This window comes from Rhinolophus ferrumequinum, chromosome 27, assembly GCF_004115265.2.
Source record: "Rhinolophus ferrumequinum isolate MPI-CBG mRhiFer1 chromosome 27, mRhiFer1_v1.p, whole genome shotgun sequence".
NCBI classification, from domain to species: Eukaryota; Metazoa; Chordata; class Mammalia; order Chiroptera; family Rhinolophidae; genus Rhinolophus; species Rhinolophus ferrumequinum.
In genome coordinates, this window is record NC_046310.1 from 894,069 (window position 1) to 909,695 (window position 15,627).

At 58.7% G+C, this 15,627-nt stretch overlaps 1 protein-coding gene across 2 annotated transcripts; it reads left to right on the top strand.

Moving 5' to 3' along the window:
- Nucleotides 1-328: 328 nt before the first annotated feature.
- CSRP1 (cysteine and glycine rich protein 1) lies at nt 329-14,944 on the top strand. 2 transcript variants are annotated; one of them, XM_033099621.1, is made up of 6 exons: nt 329-474; nt 7,188-7,306; nt 11,692-11,860; nt 12,639-12,768; nt 13,254-13,347; nt 13,753-14,944. In XM_033099621.1, exons 2-6 carry the CDS (start codon nt 7,195-7,197, stop codon nt 13,827-13,829), a joined length of 582 nt encoding a protein of 193 aa, XP_032955512.1. In that variant the 5' UTR covers nt 329-474; nt 7,188-7,194; the 3' UTR covers nt 13,830-14,944. The 2 variants fall into 2 exon arrangements, with proteins under 2 accessions (XP_032955512.1, XP_032955513.1); XM_033099622.1 differs by having other exon boundaries at nt 361-487.
- Nucleotides 14,945-15,627: the final 683 nt, after the last annotated feature.

The following is a 15,627-nucleotide window of genomic DNA, read 5'->3' on the forward strand; positions in this document are numbered from 1 at the left end:
AGGGGCTAAGTGTCTAGGCCAAGGGCTCAGCTAGTAAGCGGCAGAGGCAAGACGAGAGCTCAGACCTGTCTCAGTCTGGCACCCAAATGTCCTTCCACCTTGCCACCAGGACACACAACTGTGAGACCCCACCCCACGCCACCCATACTCTTGGGGTACTAGTTTATCAGGGATCTCAGAGCACATGTCCGCCTTACCATCTGGTTGACAGAAAAACCCTGAGAGGCTCCGAGGTCACAGTGTGTCTACAGGCGCAGGCGGAGCCAGAGCTCGCCCCGCTGTGGGCGCTGCCTTGCTCTGGGCTGGGCGGGCCGCGCCGCGGGGCTCGGCGGCCTGACGTCAGCCTGGGGTGCAGTGTGCAGCGGCCACAGGTGGGCGTGTCGGGCCCGCCTCCCCGGCGCTACAAAACGGCGCGCGCGGGCACCCCGCAGCCACTCCACGGCTTTTCCCGCCGCGCCGCCCGAGCCGCTGCAGGTGAGTGCGCCAGGTGAGTGCGCCAGGTGAGCGCGTCAGCAGAAGCCCCCGCCGGAGCCGGCTCCTCCCGGGCGCCCCAGGCACCGCGCGCCCCGAGAGCCCCCGGGTCCTTCTCGCCCGCCGTGGCCGGGGCAGCTGCCAGGAAAATTGGAAGGAAAAGTGGCGCCGTCGTGGGCGCGGGGTGGGGAGAAGTGGCCTCAGCCCCTCAGCGCGTCTGTTTCCGGGAGGCGCTGGGTCTTTCCCCGCCCGGGCTCCTACGTGTCCTAAACGCCACGCCCGGCACCCCCGCCGCCTGCAGGTCCGGCAACAGAACAATGGGCGATTCTGCGCGCCCCTGACGCTCATGGTACGGCAGGGGGATGAGGGCATCCGTGCCACCCCCTCCCTCACCCTCCTGCCCTGGGAGAGCGAGCCCGCGGGTGGGGCGGGGGAACATCTGGCCTCGGGGCCGGCCTAGGGCATCTGTTTTCACTCTTCCGAAGGAACTGGATGGAAGCTGCAACGTTTCACCTCCCCCACCCACATCCAGGTCTAGGTGGGAACCATTACCGAGCCCAAAAGAGCCCACAGTGGGTGCTTTGTGGCCTCAGCCCTTGAAGGCTGGGGAGCAGGAAGGGGGCTGGTGTTGAGCACAGTTAAAGCAACGTGCGATGTTACCCAACAAACAACAGCGAGGCAGGTGTTTTACTTACTCTCGCGAGAGTATTCTGCAAGCCCCTGGTCCCGGAGCTGTTGTAATCTACTCAGGCCTTTCCCTAGAGGCCTGGGCTCCAGCCACCCACCCCCTGCTCTGTGGGGTGAACCTGTGGGCAGGTGCTTCCAGCCCAGAGGGCTCTGCCTTGGGGTCCTGTCACAGTGGCACCCAGGAGATCCACTGGACTCTGGTAGAAAGTGTATCAAAAGAGGCAGCCTGGAGTCTTGGTAAGAGATGGTTTAGAAGGCAGACTGGTTGAGTGTCTTGACATTGGCTTTGCCACTTAATACAAGGTGACCTTGGACAAGTGACGTCTCATTGCTCACTTCCTTTGGGGATAGTACTTTGGGAATGGATTGCGCAGACGAGGCCTCAAGCACTGTCTTCTCCTCGCCTTCCCCCACCCCCTCCCAGAAGCCAAGGAGCCTGGAGCTGCTGGCTACCTCTGTGATCTCAGTGCAAGTTGGGGGTTTGCCCCAGATGGGGTTTGGGGCGGGGTGCTGAGCCTCCCCTGCTCTCACTCAGCTGCAGTCTTCTGACTGTCCAGCCACTCTGGCTCAGGAGCCCAGGGTCACATCTTGCCAGAGAGCCCTTCCTCAGCCCTCAGCTGCCCTTCGGTAGCCCTTATTCTGTCCTTTGGATCCTTTGCCTCAGGGAAGATATGGGGCAGACCGCTCATCCCAGGAAGAAGGAAGTTTATTGGGCAGAAGGTGTGGTTTGGGCCCAAGGAGGGCGAGGGGAGCAGTGTCCAGTCAGAGGGTCTGGGGAGGATGCAGGGCAGAAACTGAAGGTGGGCCCACCAGCTCGGCCACAGCCGTTTGCCCCTGGTTTGCCCCTGGTTTGCCCCTGGTTTGCCCCTGGTTTGCCCCTGGTTTGCCCCTGGTCTGCCCCTGGTCTGCCCCTGGTCTGCCCGGGCCCCTTCCTTCCTGGCTCCCACGTTTTCTTTTTAATTGCAAACATCTGCCTCTGTGGCTAGTCGTGTAGTGTTGACACCGGCTGGCGATCAGTAAATATCAGTAAATATTTGGCTAATGAGTGATGAGTGGGGTAGGAACGGCTCTTAGTGGGATTGTCCTGCTGAACCCAGAAACCTTGCGAACAGTCACTGGCCAGTTTTTCATGTGAGTCATACTGAGCCCCAGGTGAGGGGGGGAAAGCATCATTTTATTTGCCGTGGCCGTTCTGGTGGGGAAAGCAAGGTGGTCATGCTTCTGACAGGCTGCTAACGGTGTCAGTAGTTTGCTAGCCCGGCTTATTGTGAAGGTTGGCTGGCTTGAGGACTGAAGAGTCACGCAGTAACACTGTGAGGTGCTAATGAGGATAAAAAGACCTTTTTCTCCCACTGAACCGTGTGCCAATACTTGGGCAAATTGACAAATAGCTGAAAAAGACACAAAACTCAAAAATAAGTGTTTGAGTTGGTCTTTCCTTAAGATAATGGTAAGCAGGTATGTGCCCCTGTTATGTACCAGGGACTGACCCAACCCTTCATGTGTTACGTTGGACAATATGAGGTCGCACGCATGTGCCCCACTTTACAGAGGAAGAAACTGAGGCTCAGAGGTGATAAGGAACTTGCCCGTGTCACAGCTGGTGGGTTGCGGAGTTGCCATTCCAACACGGACAAACGCCTTGCGAACCCACCTCAGTCACCAGTTTACTATTTTCTTCGCTGCCCTGCATTTTCTGTTTCTAGATCGACTCGCTAAGGAAATGCTTGTCACTTGTGAACACATTAGCTTTACAGCGTGCTTTGTAGCAGCTTATGAAGTATTTAAAGATGATGTGGCTTTGTCAAGCTGTACATAGAGTTGGGGTTAGAACCCATGACCTAGGTTTTCATTGTCAGGAAGAGACAGAGGGGACACAGGAGGGGGGGGTCCCAGATCCCAGTGGGTACGCTTTCCCCTTTCCCCAGCTCTGATGCGTGTTTGAATCTCAGTGCCAGGTTTGCAGGGCAGGAAAAAAGCCTGGGAAAGAGTCCGGGTGAGGAAATGAGGAAACACACACACACACACACACACAGTGGGCTGTGGGGGGAGGGGGCGGTCCTGGGTACTGACAGGAGACCTTTGCCTGGGTTTCCGGTTGTCAGGAATCACTATGGTGATGGCGGGGCTCTAGACGCAGCTCCCCAGGAATCTGTTGACATCAGCGCTGAACAATTCCCATGTATGGTAAAGTGTAAATATGCAGCAGGCAGCCTTTCCAGACTGTGGCATTTCCAGGGCTTCCCAAGGGCCAGAGGCAGCATCGGAGCCTCAAGAGGACAAAGAAGGAAGAAATAGAAGGTTGGCAGCTGGAGCACAACTCCGTCCGCCAGGAACCAGAGCCTCCCTGTCCAGGGTACCCTGCGTTCTGTATACCAGGAGGCGGGACGTGTGGGATGGGGCTTCCTGAATTGTCAGCTGCAAACAACCTGTTTTTATAAGGTCTGAGCGTTCATTTTTTTTAAAAATAACATCAATCAAAGAGAAATCATTCCAACCTTTTCAGCATGGACCACGGATTGTTACCACTCTCAGGTGATATCAGCAAAAAGCAAAGAAACTCCATCTGTTAATTACTTGGGAAGACCCTTATTATAATATAGGATTTCCTGTCATCGCCTTAAAATAGTTAAATCATACACCCCAGTTTCTACCTTGGTTGACCTTCAGATTTCTGAACTGCAAGGTGGGACAGCTCTGCTGTAAAAGGCACTAGGGGACCAGCAGAAAAGGAAGAGAGATAGACAGTGCCACCCTTGTCAACTCAGTCCCACTAGGGCCATGGGGCGTGGCCTTGAAAAGAGAACACTGAGCAGAGACAGAGGGAGCTGCACTCGAGTGACCAGCAGTGACCAGGCCACATTGCTGGGGGCCTGGAGTGATGCTGTTAGTTTTTCACTTAGAGAAGTGAGTCACGTGCTGGATTCTGAAGAAGTTGTGGTGGGATACGGGAAGCTGAGGCCGAGCCTGCTTCTCCACAGCAGCCATTTGTCCCCTTCGAGTGACTGTTACTTCCAGGGGAGGTCTGTGTCCTGGGCTTTTCGGTGTCACCTCTAAGACATGTGCCCTGAACCCTGACCAGGTGTGGGGGTGAGCAGGAAGAGGCCGGGCTGTGGGGTTGGAAAGGATGACAGCTCTCCTGGAGCCCGTCCAGATACCGCACAGCTCAGGTAATGCGAGACAAACACCTGACAGGTCTCTGCCAGACCGAGTGGGTGGGGAACGTGAACTCTGGGCCCAGAAGGCGCTCTTTGGCCCTAGGGAACAGGGGATTTGGGACTGGGAGACATAGGGTTTTTCCGCTGGAGAAGTGAAGATACGGAATGGTTTATCACATCAGTGGTTTGATGACAGGAGGCTTTCCTTCGGGCACTGAAGGATCGTGTACTTCTGAGATTGTTTCCCAAGCTCCAAACGTGACCACACTGAACCCGTCACCGCAGCCCGACTCCCACGAGATTTGGGGTGAGCATGAGCCTGTGCCCTGCGTCTGCTCCGTATGCAGTCCTGTGAGTGACGAGCAGGAATGAGCACGTGGAGGGTGCCAGGCACTGGGCCGTCACTTCCATATGTCCCTCTTTATTCCTCAGGAGGAGGATTTGAGGCATTGTGTCGTCTAGCTCGAGACAAGCTCCCTGGAGCTCAGAGTGGAAAGTAGCTTGGCTGCGGCCCTTCAGCCAGGAGGGCATGATCCCAGACTCCATTTTCCTGACCACTGAGCTGTACCCCTGAACTCTGACCTCGAGAACGACTGTCCTCAGTGTCCTGCAGGGCCTGTGTCCCCAGGACTGGGGAGGCAGTGGAGAAGGATCCAAAATCTGAGAGGCAGCTTTCCTTGTAAGGTTCCCTCCTGATAGAGGGAACCTGGCTGGGCAGAAAGGAGAGGTGGGGAAAAGAGAGCGCCCTGCCCCACTTGGGGAAAGGGTGGCCAGGGCTCCCTCCAGCGAGACTTTCTCCACCTGCAGCGCCCCCTGGACAGGTCCTCATGGGCAGAGGGGGTGGGGAGCCCACTCACAGGGGCTGCCTGGGACCTTCCTGACAGTGGACAGACTCATTGCTACAGCCCTGGTCCCTTCACTGGGCTCCTGAAGAGAGACCCCCAATCACATGGCCGGGCTCAAAGGAATGGCCCAGCCGAGGCGTCCTGGGCGGATTTCCTTCCCAGCGGGTCCCTGGGCCCTGCTGGATGTGTGCCCTGACATGGAGCCAGCACGCAGAAGGGGAGGCCTGTGGGGAGCTGTGGGTCCCCCCCAGAGGGAGAGGGTTTGTGTGTCCAGAAACAAAACACTGCTTGGAACTGGCTCCCAACCATGGGATCGGGGAAGTTTCTTCCCTTGGGATTTCCTGGGGCGTGGAGGAGTGCCCCGCTGGCTCAGGGTCTGGAGAGGAAGGGGAGTGCCGGGCATTGGTGTCCTATGTGCCACCGGGTGCTGGCACTCAAACACAGTGGGGCAGCAGCATGGCGTGGGGGTGACAAGACTCAGATATGGCTGGTCTGTTTTGAATGCCATTTCTGGCTCATCTAGCCGAGTGACTGCAAGGGGGTGGCCCGGCGTCTCTGAGCCTTGTTCTCCTGTCCTGTATGGAGAGTGGGCGTGTGGTAGTCAGGATGAAATGGGGTGAGGTACTCCATCTGGCACGTAGTAGGCATGCTTCAGTCTGTCATCAGCTACAGGAGTGCTAGCGTCACGTCTAGTTACCTCGGCAAAGGCAAGGCACGGGGAGCCTGGTGGCTCCGTGTCAACGAGCACGTTTTCCCCAGAAGCTTCTCCAGCAGTGCTCCCCGCACACTTAAGTGGCCAGGCTATGCCCTGGGGATGGGGGCACCTCCCTGAGTCAGGGAAACGGTTGGTGGTTACATGTTGCCACGCTTATCGAACTGTCCTCCAGGGTGTATGGTTTTGCAGCCCTGAGCTCTTGCTCAGCCAGGCAGTGAGCCCCTGGAGTCCTCAGGGCAGGAAGGCGCTGAGGGAACCATGAGGCCTCAGTAGACGGGCCCAGCAACTGGGTGCTCGGGTCCCGTGGGGTATCCGAGGAAGGCACGTAGAAGTCAGGTGCCGTTGGAGAAACCCTACCTGCGGGGTGTGTCCGGATGTGCGTAAGCCGCGGTCAGTCCAGACCTGCAAAGGGGAAAGCTGGCCTCATGCAGGGGTGGGTGGGGTGCTGGGTAAAGGGGCACATGGGGCAGGACAAGCTACGAGAAGGGGAAGGGAGGGACGAGATTCCTGAGTGAGGCAGAGAATGGTGGTGGTGCCAGGAGCAAAAATGAAAAAGGCCGGCGAAAGAACAGTTTGAGGGAAGAGATGCGGAGTTCAGGGCCCGCATCCAGCGGGTCCCAGGGAACGAGGAACACGCGTGGGGAGTGGGAGCCAGGGACCTGCTGGGGACGGATCTGCCCAGGGCGCCTCGGCTGGGCCATTCCACATGGTTGGGGGTCTCCCTTCAGGAACCCAGTGAAGGGACAGTGTCACACTGGGCTGAAGAGCAACGAGTGTGTCCACTGCCAGGAAGGTCCCAGGCAGCCCCTGGGGGTGGGCTCCCCACCCCCTCTGTCCAGGGGGCCCCGCAAGTGGGGAAAGTCTCTCTGGGGGGAGCCCTGGCCACCCCGTCCCCACCAGGAAGCACCCATGTGCTCACCCCTGGACAATGTGAGTTCTGCCTGTTTGTGAACCTTACACAGTTCATTTGTGGTTAATGAATTCAAGACTGTCTGCTGGTTTTGCTCCAAATGAGGTCCGTTCGTGTAGACACAGCGGTAGCAGCTGGTTGGTTTTACCGCTACTCAGCCTCCCATATGGAACCGGTATCTGGCGCCTAGTGACAGCCTGCAGAGTGCCCAGCGGGTGACAAGGGCACAGCTGCCCAGCGCCTATCTGTTGGCCCCACCGGCAGAGCCCCAGGCAGCCGTTGGAGGAGGATGTGGGGAAGAGCCCGCCAGGGCCGGGCCCTCTGCGTTGCTGCCTGTGGCCTTCCGTCCCGGGCCGCCTGCGTCTCCACAGCCCTGTCCTTTGATTCCCGTTTCTGTCCAGTTTCAGAATGCCGAACTGGGGAGGAGGCAAGAAATGTGGGGTCTGCCAGAAGACCGTGTACTTCGCCGAGGAGGTCCAGTGCGAAGGCAGCAGCTTCCATAAATCCTGCTTCCTGTGCAGTGAGTACCGCCCAGGCCCTGCGGTTGCCATGGAGACAGGCAGGAGCACCTCCACCGGCTGGGCCTGTCAGCACCCAGGGGAACTGGCCCCGTGGGATGTAAACAGCTTGACATTTGGCTGAAGCTGCAGCTGGGGCGGGAAACACTTAAGGCCTCTTTGTTCCTGCAGAAGCTGCTTTCAAAGGGGATGAACCGGCCAGAGCTGGTGGGGGTGGCGGCCCTCGGCACTGGGGCCAAGAGCCAAGCTGTTAAGACTTGGTTAGGAAAACTTTCCACTCAGCTTTCTCTTCTTTCTCTCTCTGCCACGGTCCCGTCACTTAGGACGGAGACACTTTTAGCTCAAAGTTTCACCAGCCTGTGGACCCGAATTACCCCTGGTTAGAAGGCAGCTTTGCGGGAAGAGCTGGCTGTCCCTTCCCCCGCCCCTCTGGGCCAGCCCTCACTTCTCTCATGTCCCTTCCTGCTCCCACAGCCTGGGCTCAGGAGATGAGGAGCCAAACCTTTGACATCCACTTGCTAAAGCCTGGAGCACGACCCACTCCAATCATAGCCTGGAGACCAGGCGGCAGATGCCAAGCAGCCGGAGAGGGCAGGCTGCCCAGGACCATGGTTTGTGCCCAGGCCGGGGTGTTCTCAGAGCACCCAGGAAGTGGCGACGTGGGGAGGCCTCCCCTAGGTTCACTGTGGTCAGAGCAGGGGAGCTAGTGATAAGAGGCAACTGCTTCATGGGCATTTTCCTTGAGGGCAGGCAGAGCGGGGATGGTGGGACCCACGTGATGCTGGGTTTCAGGGCCCGTCCGGTCAGTCAGGATCCATCTGATTCAGTTTTATTATCTGTGTGCTGATGGACAAGTTAGCCCATTGTTCTAACAGGGGAGGTAATAATACTTCATGGAGGGGTTGTGAGAATTAAAATGAAAGAGAAATACAGCGCTGAAAGCCACTGTGAGTGTTCCATAAGTGATAAGACACTCCTTGGACACACACACACACACACGCAGGCAAGATGGTGATGTGCAAAAAGACCTTACAGGGGCTGAAGGCCCAGCCGCCTGGCAGACCCAGGAAGTGGGGTCCTGTCCATCACGTGAAGCAAACCTGGGAGAGTCTGTGCTGTCCCATGCCAGGCCGTTTAGATGCAGACAGTAGGATCCAGTTGGGCCCCGGGCCACCTGGTGGATCTGCGGGAGCTTCCAGCTCAGGGCTGCAGGCCCCAGCCCTCCCCACCCGCGGGCTGTGTCTGACGAGAGGGGCCTGGCTGAGCTCTGGCCTCAGCCCTCCGAGGATCCACAAACAGCAGCGTCTTGTTATCAGCAGTTCACTGCACTGAGGAATTTTCAAGTGGTTTGTTTCTTCAGCGGGAATAAGGGCTCGGCACTGGCCAGGCCCCTGTAGGGCCTCGTGGCTCTGCAGTGTTGCTTAATCACCGACTAGAAGTGGCCGAGGGGCGCCCGGCCTGCAGTCCTGCTTGTGGGGGAGTGGCTGTCGGCACAGGCGGTTGAGGGGAGTCAGGAATTCAGGGGGTGGCAGAGGAAGGAAGGAACAGGGTGTGAGAGGGTGTTGAGTATTAGAAACAGTTGTAGAAAGGCAGGCTGGGAGCAGGTTTGTGGCAGGAACAGCCACAGGGCACCGTCTTGTGTCTGGGGTCTCCCAGCACTGCTCCAGGAGGCCCCAGCGGCTGAGGCAGCTCCGTGTTCATTCCTAGGGCCTGGAAGGCACTGGGCACTTAGTCGGGCGTTGACAAGGACGTGTTTAGAACAGAAGGACTGTGACTTCTCTGGTTTAGGGGAAATTGCCTGGCTTAAGTGCAAGAATTCAGAGCAATCCACAGAATCAAAGGCCTTTCCCTCCTAAGGAAGACAGAGGCTGGTAGGGTTGGGGCCCGGATGGAGTGAAGGGCCATAGACCCTTGCAGGCCAGGCCTGAGTGCGTCCCCAGGAGTCCCTTTGACCAGTCTGGTCCTTGGCTCTGGATCCAGCTCAGCTTGGCACCTATATTCCCTTTCTAGGTCTGGGACAGACAGGAAGACAGGCTGAAGCAACAGACGAGACCTTGAGAATGGTCTCGGCCTGGGCTTGGCCTCTGACCCGGGAGCAGGGACGGAGAGGGCCGGCCGCCCACTCCTGTGGTCTCAGTGGGAGCAGCCAGTTCCCATTAGCAGACAGGAGAGCTCAGCTCCTTGTTTGGGGACCTGCCCCAGGCAGAGGCCAGCGCCCCTCTCTGAACTGTGACCGGCTCTCTCCTGGGCAGGTCACATCTGGCCTAACACCGTGGTGGTAGCCGATGGCACTGGGCAGCTCCTAGAACCCGAGAGCGCAGGGGAGCCTCCCAGAAGCCCCCACGCCCTCGGACACCAGCGTCTCCTTGCCCACGGGGTGAGGTTTGCTGTCAGTTTTCACCTGGTCCCACACACTTGGCCTGCCTGGGCCCTTGCCCAGCCCTGCTTCTCGCCAGTTCTGTGAGCTTGAACTTCTTTGTGGGCCTTAGTTTCCTTCCGGAAGCAGAGAGAATCACTGTATGTCTCGGGGTGGGGTGCAGGGCTGCCCCCTCACCTGGGGCTGCGCTTTTCTGCATTTCCAAACGGCACCACAGGCCTTACCTAGCCAGGTAGCGTCCAGAAGTCCCAATGCTAAACAATTTAACTAATTAACAGATAAGTATGGTAATGCCCGCATAACTCTCTTTATTGGCTTAACATCATTTGGTAGAAATTTATTTAGGCCTTCATTCAAAATTCCCCTTCCCTGAGTCTTCGGTGGAGCCCATGGGTGCGTAGGCCACATCTCCTGAGGGAGGTGGAGGGGCGGGGCCAGGGCAGGGTGTGGGAGGTGGGCCACGGCGGGGGGGCCAGGGCTCCCTGGAAACAAGGTGCAGCAGAGACCCATGGGGGCCTGGAACTCGGGTCTGGGGGCTGGCTCAGCTGGCACGGCGGGGAGCCGTCTGGAGAGACCCAGCTGGTAGGCTCTGGTGTCTCCCCTGGCTGAGTTCCTGGGGCGCCTGCTGGGGGACCAGTCAGCAGGGACCTCTGTCCCCCTGGCCACTCTGCCTCTGCTTTCTGCCTTCCCTGGCCGTGTAATTCCAGTTCAGTCTGGGTCTTACAGGAAGCAATCCCAGGCCGACTCCCGACTTCCCACCCTAGAAGGGAATGTCGGGGACCTTGGCCTGCCGTTCCCTCTCCCTCTGTCCTCGGAGCCAAGCCCTGGGAGGCGGCCGGGGATCTCCGTATTTGGGCTGGAATGAGGTGGGGATCTCAAGGGCAGGACGAGAGGGGCCTTATTTAGTCTGAAGTCTCCAACGTGGGGCTCAGCGTGAGAGAGGAGCTGACCCTTTAAAGGCAAGAGGATGGCCTGTTGCAAGGAGCTGAGCTGAGAGGGAGGGAGGCGGGACACACAGCTGCTCCAGCCGTTTCCATCTTCAGAAGCGCGTGTTTGGGGGTACAGTCCGTGGGGCACACTGAGCCCCCAGGTTAACATTATAGGACGTAGTGTGGAGCTGAGTCTGTAGAGGCCTGGGCCTATACCTCCCCTCCCTTTGTCCCCATGGCACTAACTTCATATGATAGTCACCATTTATTAGGCACACATAGTCACAAGTAAGCGCTCCTTTAGTTTGGCCACCTTCACAGATGGCGAGGGGAGAGCTGGGATTGGACGCTGGGCTCTGAGCTGTCTTACTCTGGATGGCTGAGCGAGTCCCCTGCAAAGAGCAGGGTGGTACCGAGGGGTTTCTACGGCTGCCCCCAGTCCCACCTCTTACCCACGAGTCAGAACGGTCTTCCCAGGGTCTGACCTCATTTCCTCCTGAGGCACAGTGGTCTCCGAGACTGGAAACTTCAAATGCTGCTGGGACTAGCCTGACCTGTGTGTCATTTCAAAGCCTGCCATGCCGGGCGTTTCATAAATGTTGAACTTTTCTTCTGGTCACATCACTGCACACCCCAGCATGCATGGATTGTCCTGCTTGGAGCCCACGGCTAGAGACAGGAAAACCCTGCCCTTCTCTTCCTTCCTTTCTTTTTTCTCCCCTCCTGTCGGGACACGTGGTCTGTTTGTCAAGGGCAGAGTGAAGGCGGCCTGCACCAGGCTTCCTGCAGCCCAGGGTCAGCGTAGGCGGTTGCCCCATATGGACCCTGGGGTGCACTGCCGCTGGGGACCGAGGACGGCGCACGGGGTCCCGGGAGAGGTGGCCTGGCCGGCATTCCTCATGTTCTGGTGTGCGGAGCCCCTCCCTGTCACCTCCCAGCTCAGTGCCATCCTAACCTCCCTCCAGGCTGCTCCTGAAAGGTCAGGGTGTAGGTAGGACAAGTGCTCAGAGATGCTCCGAGAGCGTCGGCCGCAGGGGCTTGCTCCCTGCCTGCCCCTCACCGTGCTCACACCTCCCCACAGTGGTCTGCAAGAAGAACCTGGACAGCACCACGGTGGCCGTGCACGGCGAGGAGATTTACTGCAGGTCCTGCTACGGCAAGAAGTACGGGCCCAAGGGCTACGGCTACGGGCAGGGCGCAGGCACACTCAGCACGGATAAGGGCGAGTCGCTGGGCATCAGGCATGAGGAGTGAGTACAGGGGCTCCCCAAGGCTCGGGGCACCCCCCAAGGTCGTCACTGTGCATCCACTGAGTGTCAGGCCATCGGAGGGGCTGGGGTCTACAGGGGAATCACACAGGCTGGGGCCTCCCCATGGGGAGGGGTCAGAGCTGAGAGGGCCCCCACAATGGCTTGGTCCCATGTCCTACATCCGTAGGTAGGAAAACCGAGCTTGGTGTCAGTGGCTTGCCAAGGGTCCCACAGCCAGTGGGTATCTGAGCCCGACCAGCCTCTCTGCCGTCTGTCATTCCTGCTGCGGGAAGTCCTGGCCCTTCTTTGGAAATGCTAGCATGTCACTAGGTCCCCAGCACCCACTGACCTCAGACCTGCTGTAAACAGTGGCTGTCAGCAGTCAGTCTCGCCTGCTCCTTGGCGCGGGGGGATGGGTGGAAATGACAGATGAGTTACCACATTTCAGCCAAGGTCACGGCCCAGTGGAAATGATTTATTAGCAGATTTCTCCTCCAAAGAATCTGGTAATAGACAGGCCGCAGGAAAGGGGGGCAAAGGAGGGCGATTCTTAGCAAATGAGTTGTTACGTGATCCCAACATCTTAACTAGGTGACTGAGGGAAGTAGGACATTTCAAGGAAGACAACACTGCTGAGCCTTGCTTTTGTCCATCTGTGACATGGGACATGACCCTCCAGGCCCTGCTGGCCCTGGCCTTGTGGCTGGTTAGGAGAGAAGGAGGCAGGGTTTGCCCACGCAGCACCAGCTACTCTCACCGCATGTCCACCCTCCTGCAGGGCCCCTGGCCACAGGCCCACCACCAACCCCAATGCATCCAAGTTTGCCCAGAAGATCGGTGGCTCCGAGCGCTGCCCCCGATGCAGCCAGGCGGTCTACGCTGCGGAGAAGGTGATCGGAGCTGGGAAGGTAAGGCGGCGCCCGCTGTCCTGGGGGAGGCGAGGAGACGGGCCAGTGACACACCTTCCTGACATGTGGGTTCCAGCGCTTGGCACATATGGTCTTAACTCTCTCCGCTCAGGGAGCCTGAGCCCTGGGCTAGAACTCCGTCCCTTATTTCAAAGCCCACCACGAAGGGGTAACCCTTTCTCCCTGCACCTCCTGGTCCTGATGGAGCTCAAATCCCTCAGGAGGTAACAGCCCCAGCATGGACGGCCCTTCCTAGGGACTTGCAGTCCATGGCTATAGAGTTGGGGACCACAGACCTTCCAGGGTGCACTTCAGAGGGTCCATGGGCCCCCTAAAATTATGTACAAAGTTCTGTGGGACCGTCTTTCTGGGAAGAAGGTCACAGCTTTCATCGGATTTTCAAGAGGGTTTGTGATCCCAGTAAATCTGAAAATCTGTGTCCGTTCTGTCCCTGGTGGCAGCATTAACTGTTTCCTTCCCACCAGTCCTGGCACAAGTCCTGCTTCCGATGTGCCAAGTGTGGCAAAGGTCTTGAGTCAACCACCCTGGCTGACAAAGACGGCGAGATTTACTGCAAAGGTGGGTGGCTCCACTTCTCACTCGGGGGTCAGCAGGTCTGGGGGGGCTAAGCAGTTGTACCCTTGCTCAGTGGAAACCAAGCCCTGGCCTTGGGCTCAGCTCCAGACCCTTCATTTCACAGAGAAGCCGAGAGGCAGAAAGCCATCTGGCCAGAGTCAGGGGCAAGTCAGGCGGTGGGGCAGCGTGGACCCTGAGTTCTAGCCCCGTGCTGTCACAGCAAGAACTGCCTCTCCTGTCATCTCAGTGGCGGGGCCAGCAAGAAGCTCCTTGCTGTCGGGGTTGGGGTGCTGTAGAGGTGGGGGTATGGGGGGCTGTCCTGCTCCAGAGGCCTGGCCAGGATGTGTCGTCGGTGGGGCCGGGAGGGGTGGCTGGGGGGGCGCATCCTCACCTGTCTTTTCTCTGCAGGATGCTACGCTAAAAACTTCGGGCCCAAGGGCTTTGGCTTCGGGCAAGGAGCGGGGGCCTTGGTCCACTCTGAGTGAGCTCACCGGCACCCGCCCACCTGCCCACCGCTGTGCTCTCTTCACCATTCCCTTCCCGGCAGCTTCGGCGACCTCCAGGACTCCTCTCAGCCCTGCCACACGTCACTAGTGACTGGAACTTGGTGTCTGGCTCCCTTTGGTGTGGGGGTCTGCCCGAGCGAGCTCCCACTCCTCTCAGGGGCTCCCCCTGCCTGGGATTTGCTGCCGTCACCAGCAGGAGCCCCAGTGGTTTTAATCGCGGTGGGACGGCCCTCTCCCCACCCCTGCCCCACAGACCGCTGGTCTTAGCCTCCACCGTCACTGGCCAAGACCCTGAGCCCACATCTCGGAGCCCAGTGGCAAGGGAGGTAGGGCCAAGGTGGGCCAGGGATTACTGGACCCCAGCTACTCCCCTCTGCAGGAAAGAGGGTGGCCTCTTGGTATGCCTCAGAACAGGCCTGGGGAGTCCCAGCTCAGGGCTGGGTGGCGGAGGTGCAGACAGAGAGAAATGCAGACAGGGTCGTGGACTGCAGGAGCCAGCTTCTAGCTTTGGTGGCTTTGGGGAACCGTGTCATCCCCCTCAGGTGGGAGGACACCCAGGCCTGAGAATCCCAAAGCCAGAGTGTGGTCTGACCTCCCAGCACCGAGATCCCTGTTTGACGGGGGGCCCTACGGAAACACCCCCAACACATACTCCCGTTTTTTAGGGGCCCAAATTGGAGAGTAGGTAGCTCTGCCCCCAGCCTGGGGTCCTGAGGCTGCTCTGGCAGCTCCCCCCTCTCCCCCGTCCCCAACAGCCCAGGCCAGCGCTCTGCTCCTGCCACGCCTGCTTGGCCCTCAGATGTGGACGGAGACACACAGCTTCTGTCTGCTCTGGACACCCCCCTCCGCCCGGTCCTCAGAACCTTCCTGCCCCATGAGGCCTTGCTCCTCCACCCGCCCTTCCCCAGGGACCTTCTGGCCACATCACCCCCATCCCTTCCAGACCCCCAGGTCAGGAGCAAGGGGGAGGGGCGGCCTCACTGCCCCCAGTGTTGGGAAGAACAGGGTATGGAGCTGTCACCTGGAGGGGCTGCAGGGCACGGGCTGTATTCAAGCTGATCCCTCATCTGGTCAATAAAAGCTGTTAGAACAGAGCTCTGGTGTCTGGGTCTGGTCACTGCCACTCACCCGGGCTACGAGGTCTGTGGAAACACAGTGGTTTGTTCCTGCTTTTCTGCAGCACCAGCTGCCGAGAGAGGCCTGACCAGCCAGTCCCGCTGCCTGGCCTCCACCCCACATCGGGGCCTGGAACTCTGTGGACTTTGGAATTTGAGGGGCTCAGCAAGGCCCCCAGACTGCTCAGAACTTCTCCCGGCTTGGAAAGCCCCAGTGTGAGAGGGAAACACAGCCAGAGAAACTTTCCTGTCGAATCCAGAAATCTCCCGCCTGTCCAGGAGTGGGGGTGGGAGGCGGGGATTGGGTGGGGGGGTGGTTTGGAGGGGCCTCCCTCACTCTTCGCTCCCGCTATGCTCTTAGGGTCCCGCCTTGGTCCCTCCGGGTTTCTATAACGAAATACTCCAGACTGGTGGTCTATAAACAACAGAAATTTATTTCCCACATCCTGGAGGCTGGAAGTCCAAGGTCAAGGCCCCCACACATTCAGTGTCAAGTGAGAATCTACTTCCTGGTGGTCTTCTCACTGCTGCCTCATGATGGAAAGGGCCAGGGAGCTCCCAGGGGTCCCTTTTGTCATATGAGGACACTGGTCCCATTTGGAAGGCTTTACCCTCACGACGTAATCACCTCCAAAGACCCTACCTCCTATCACCCTCACTCT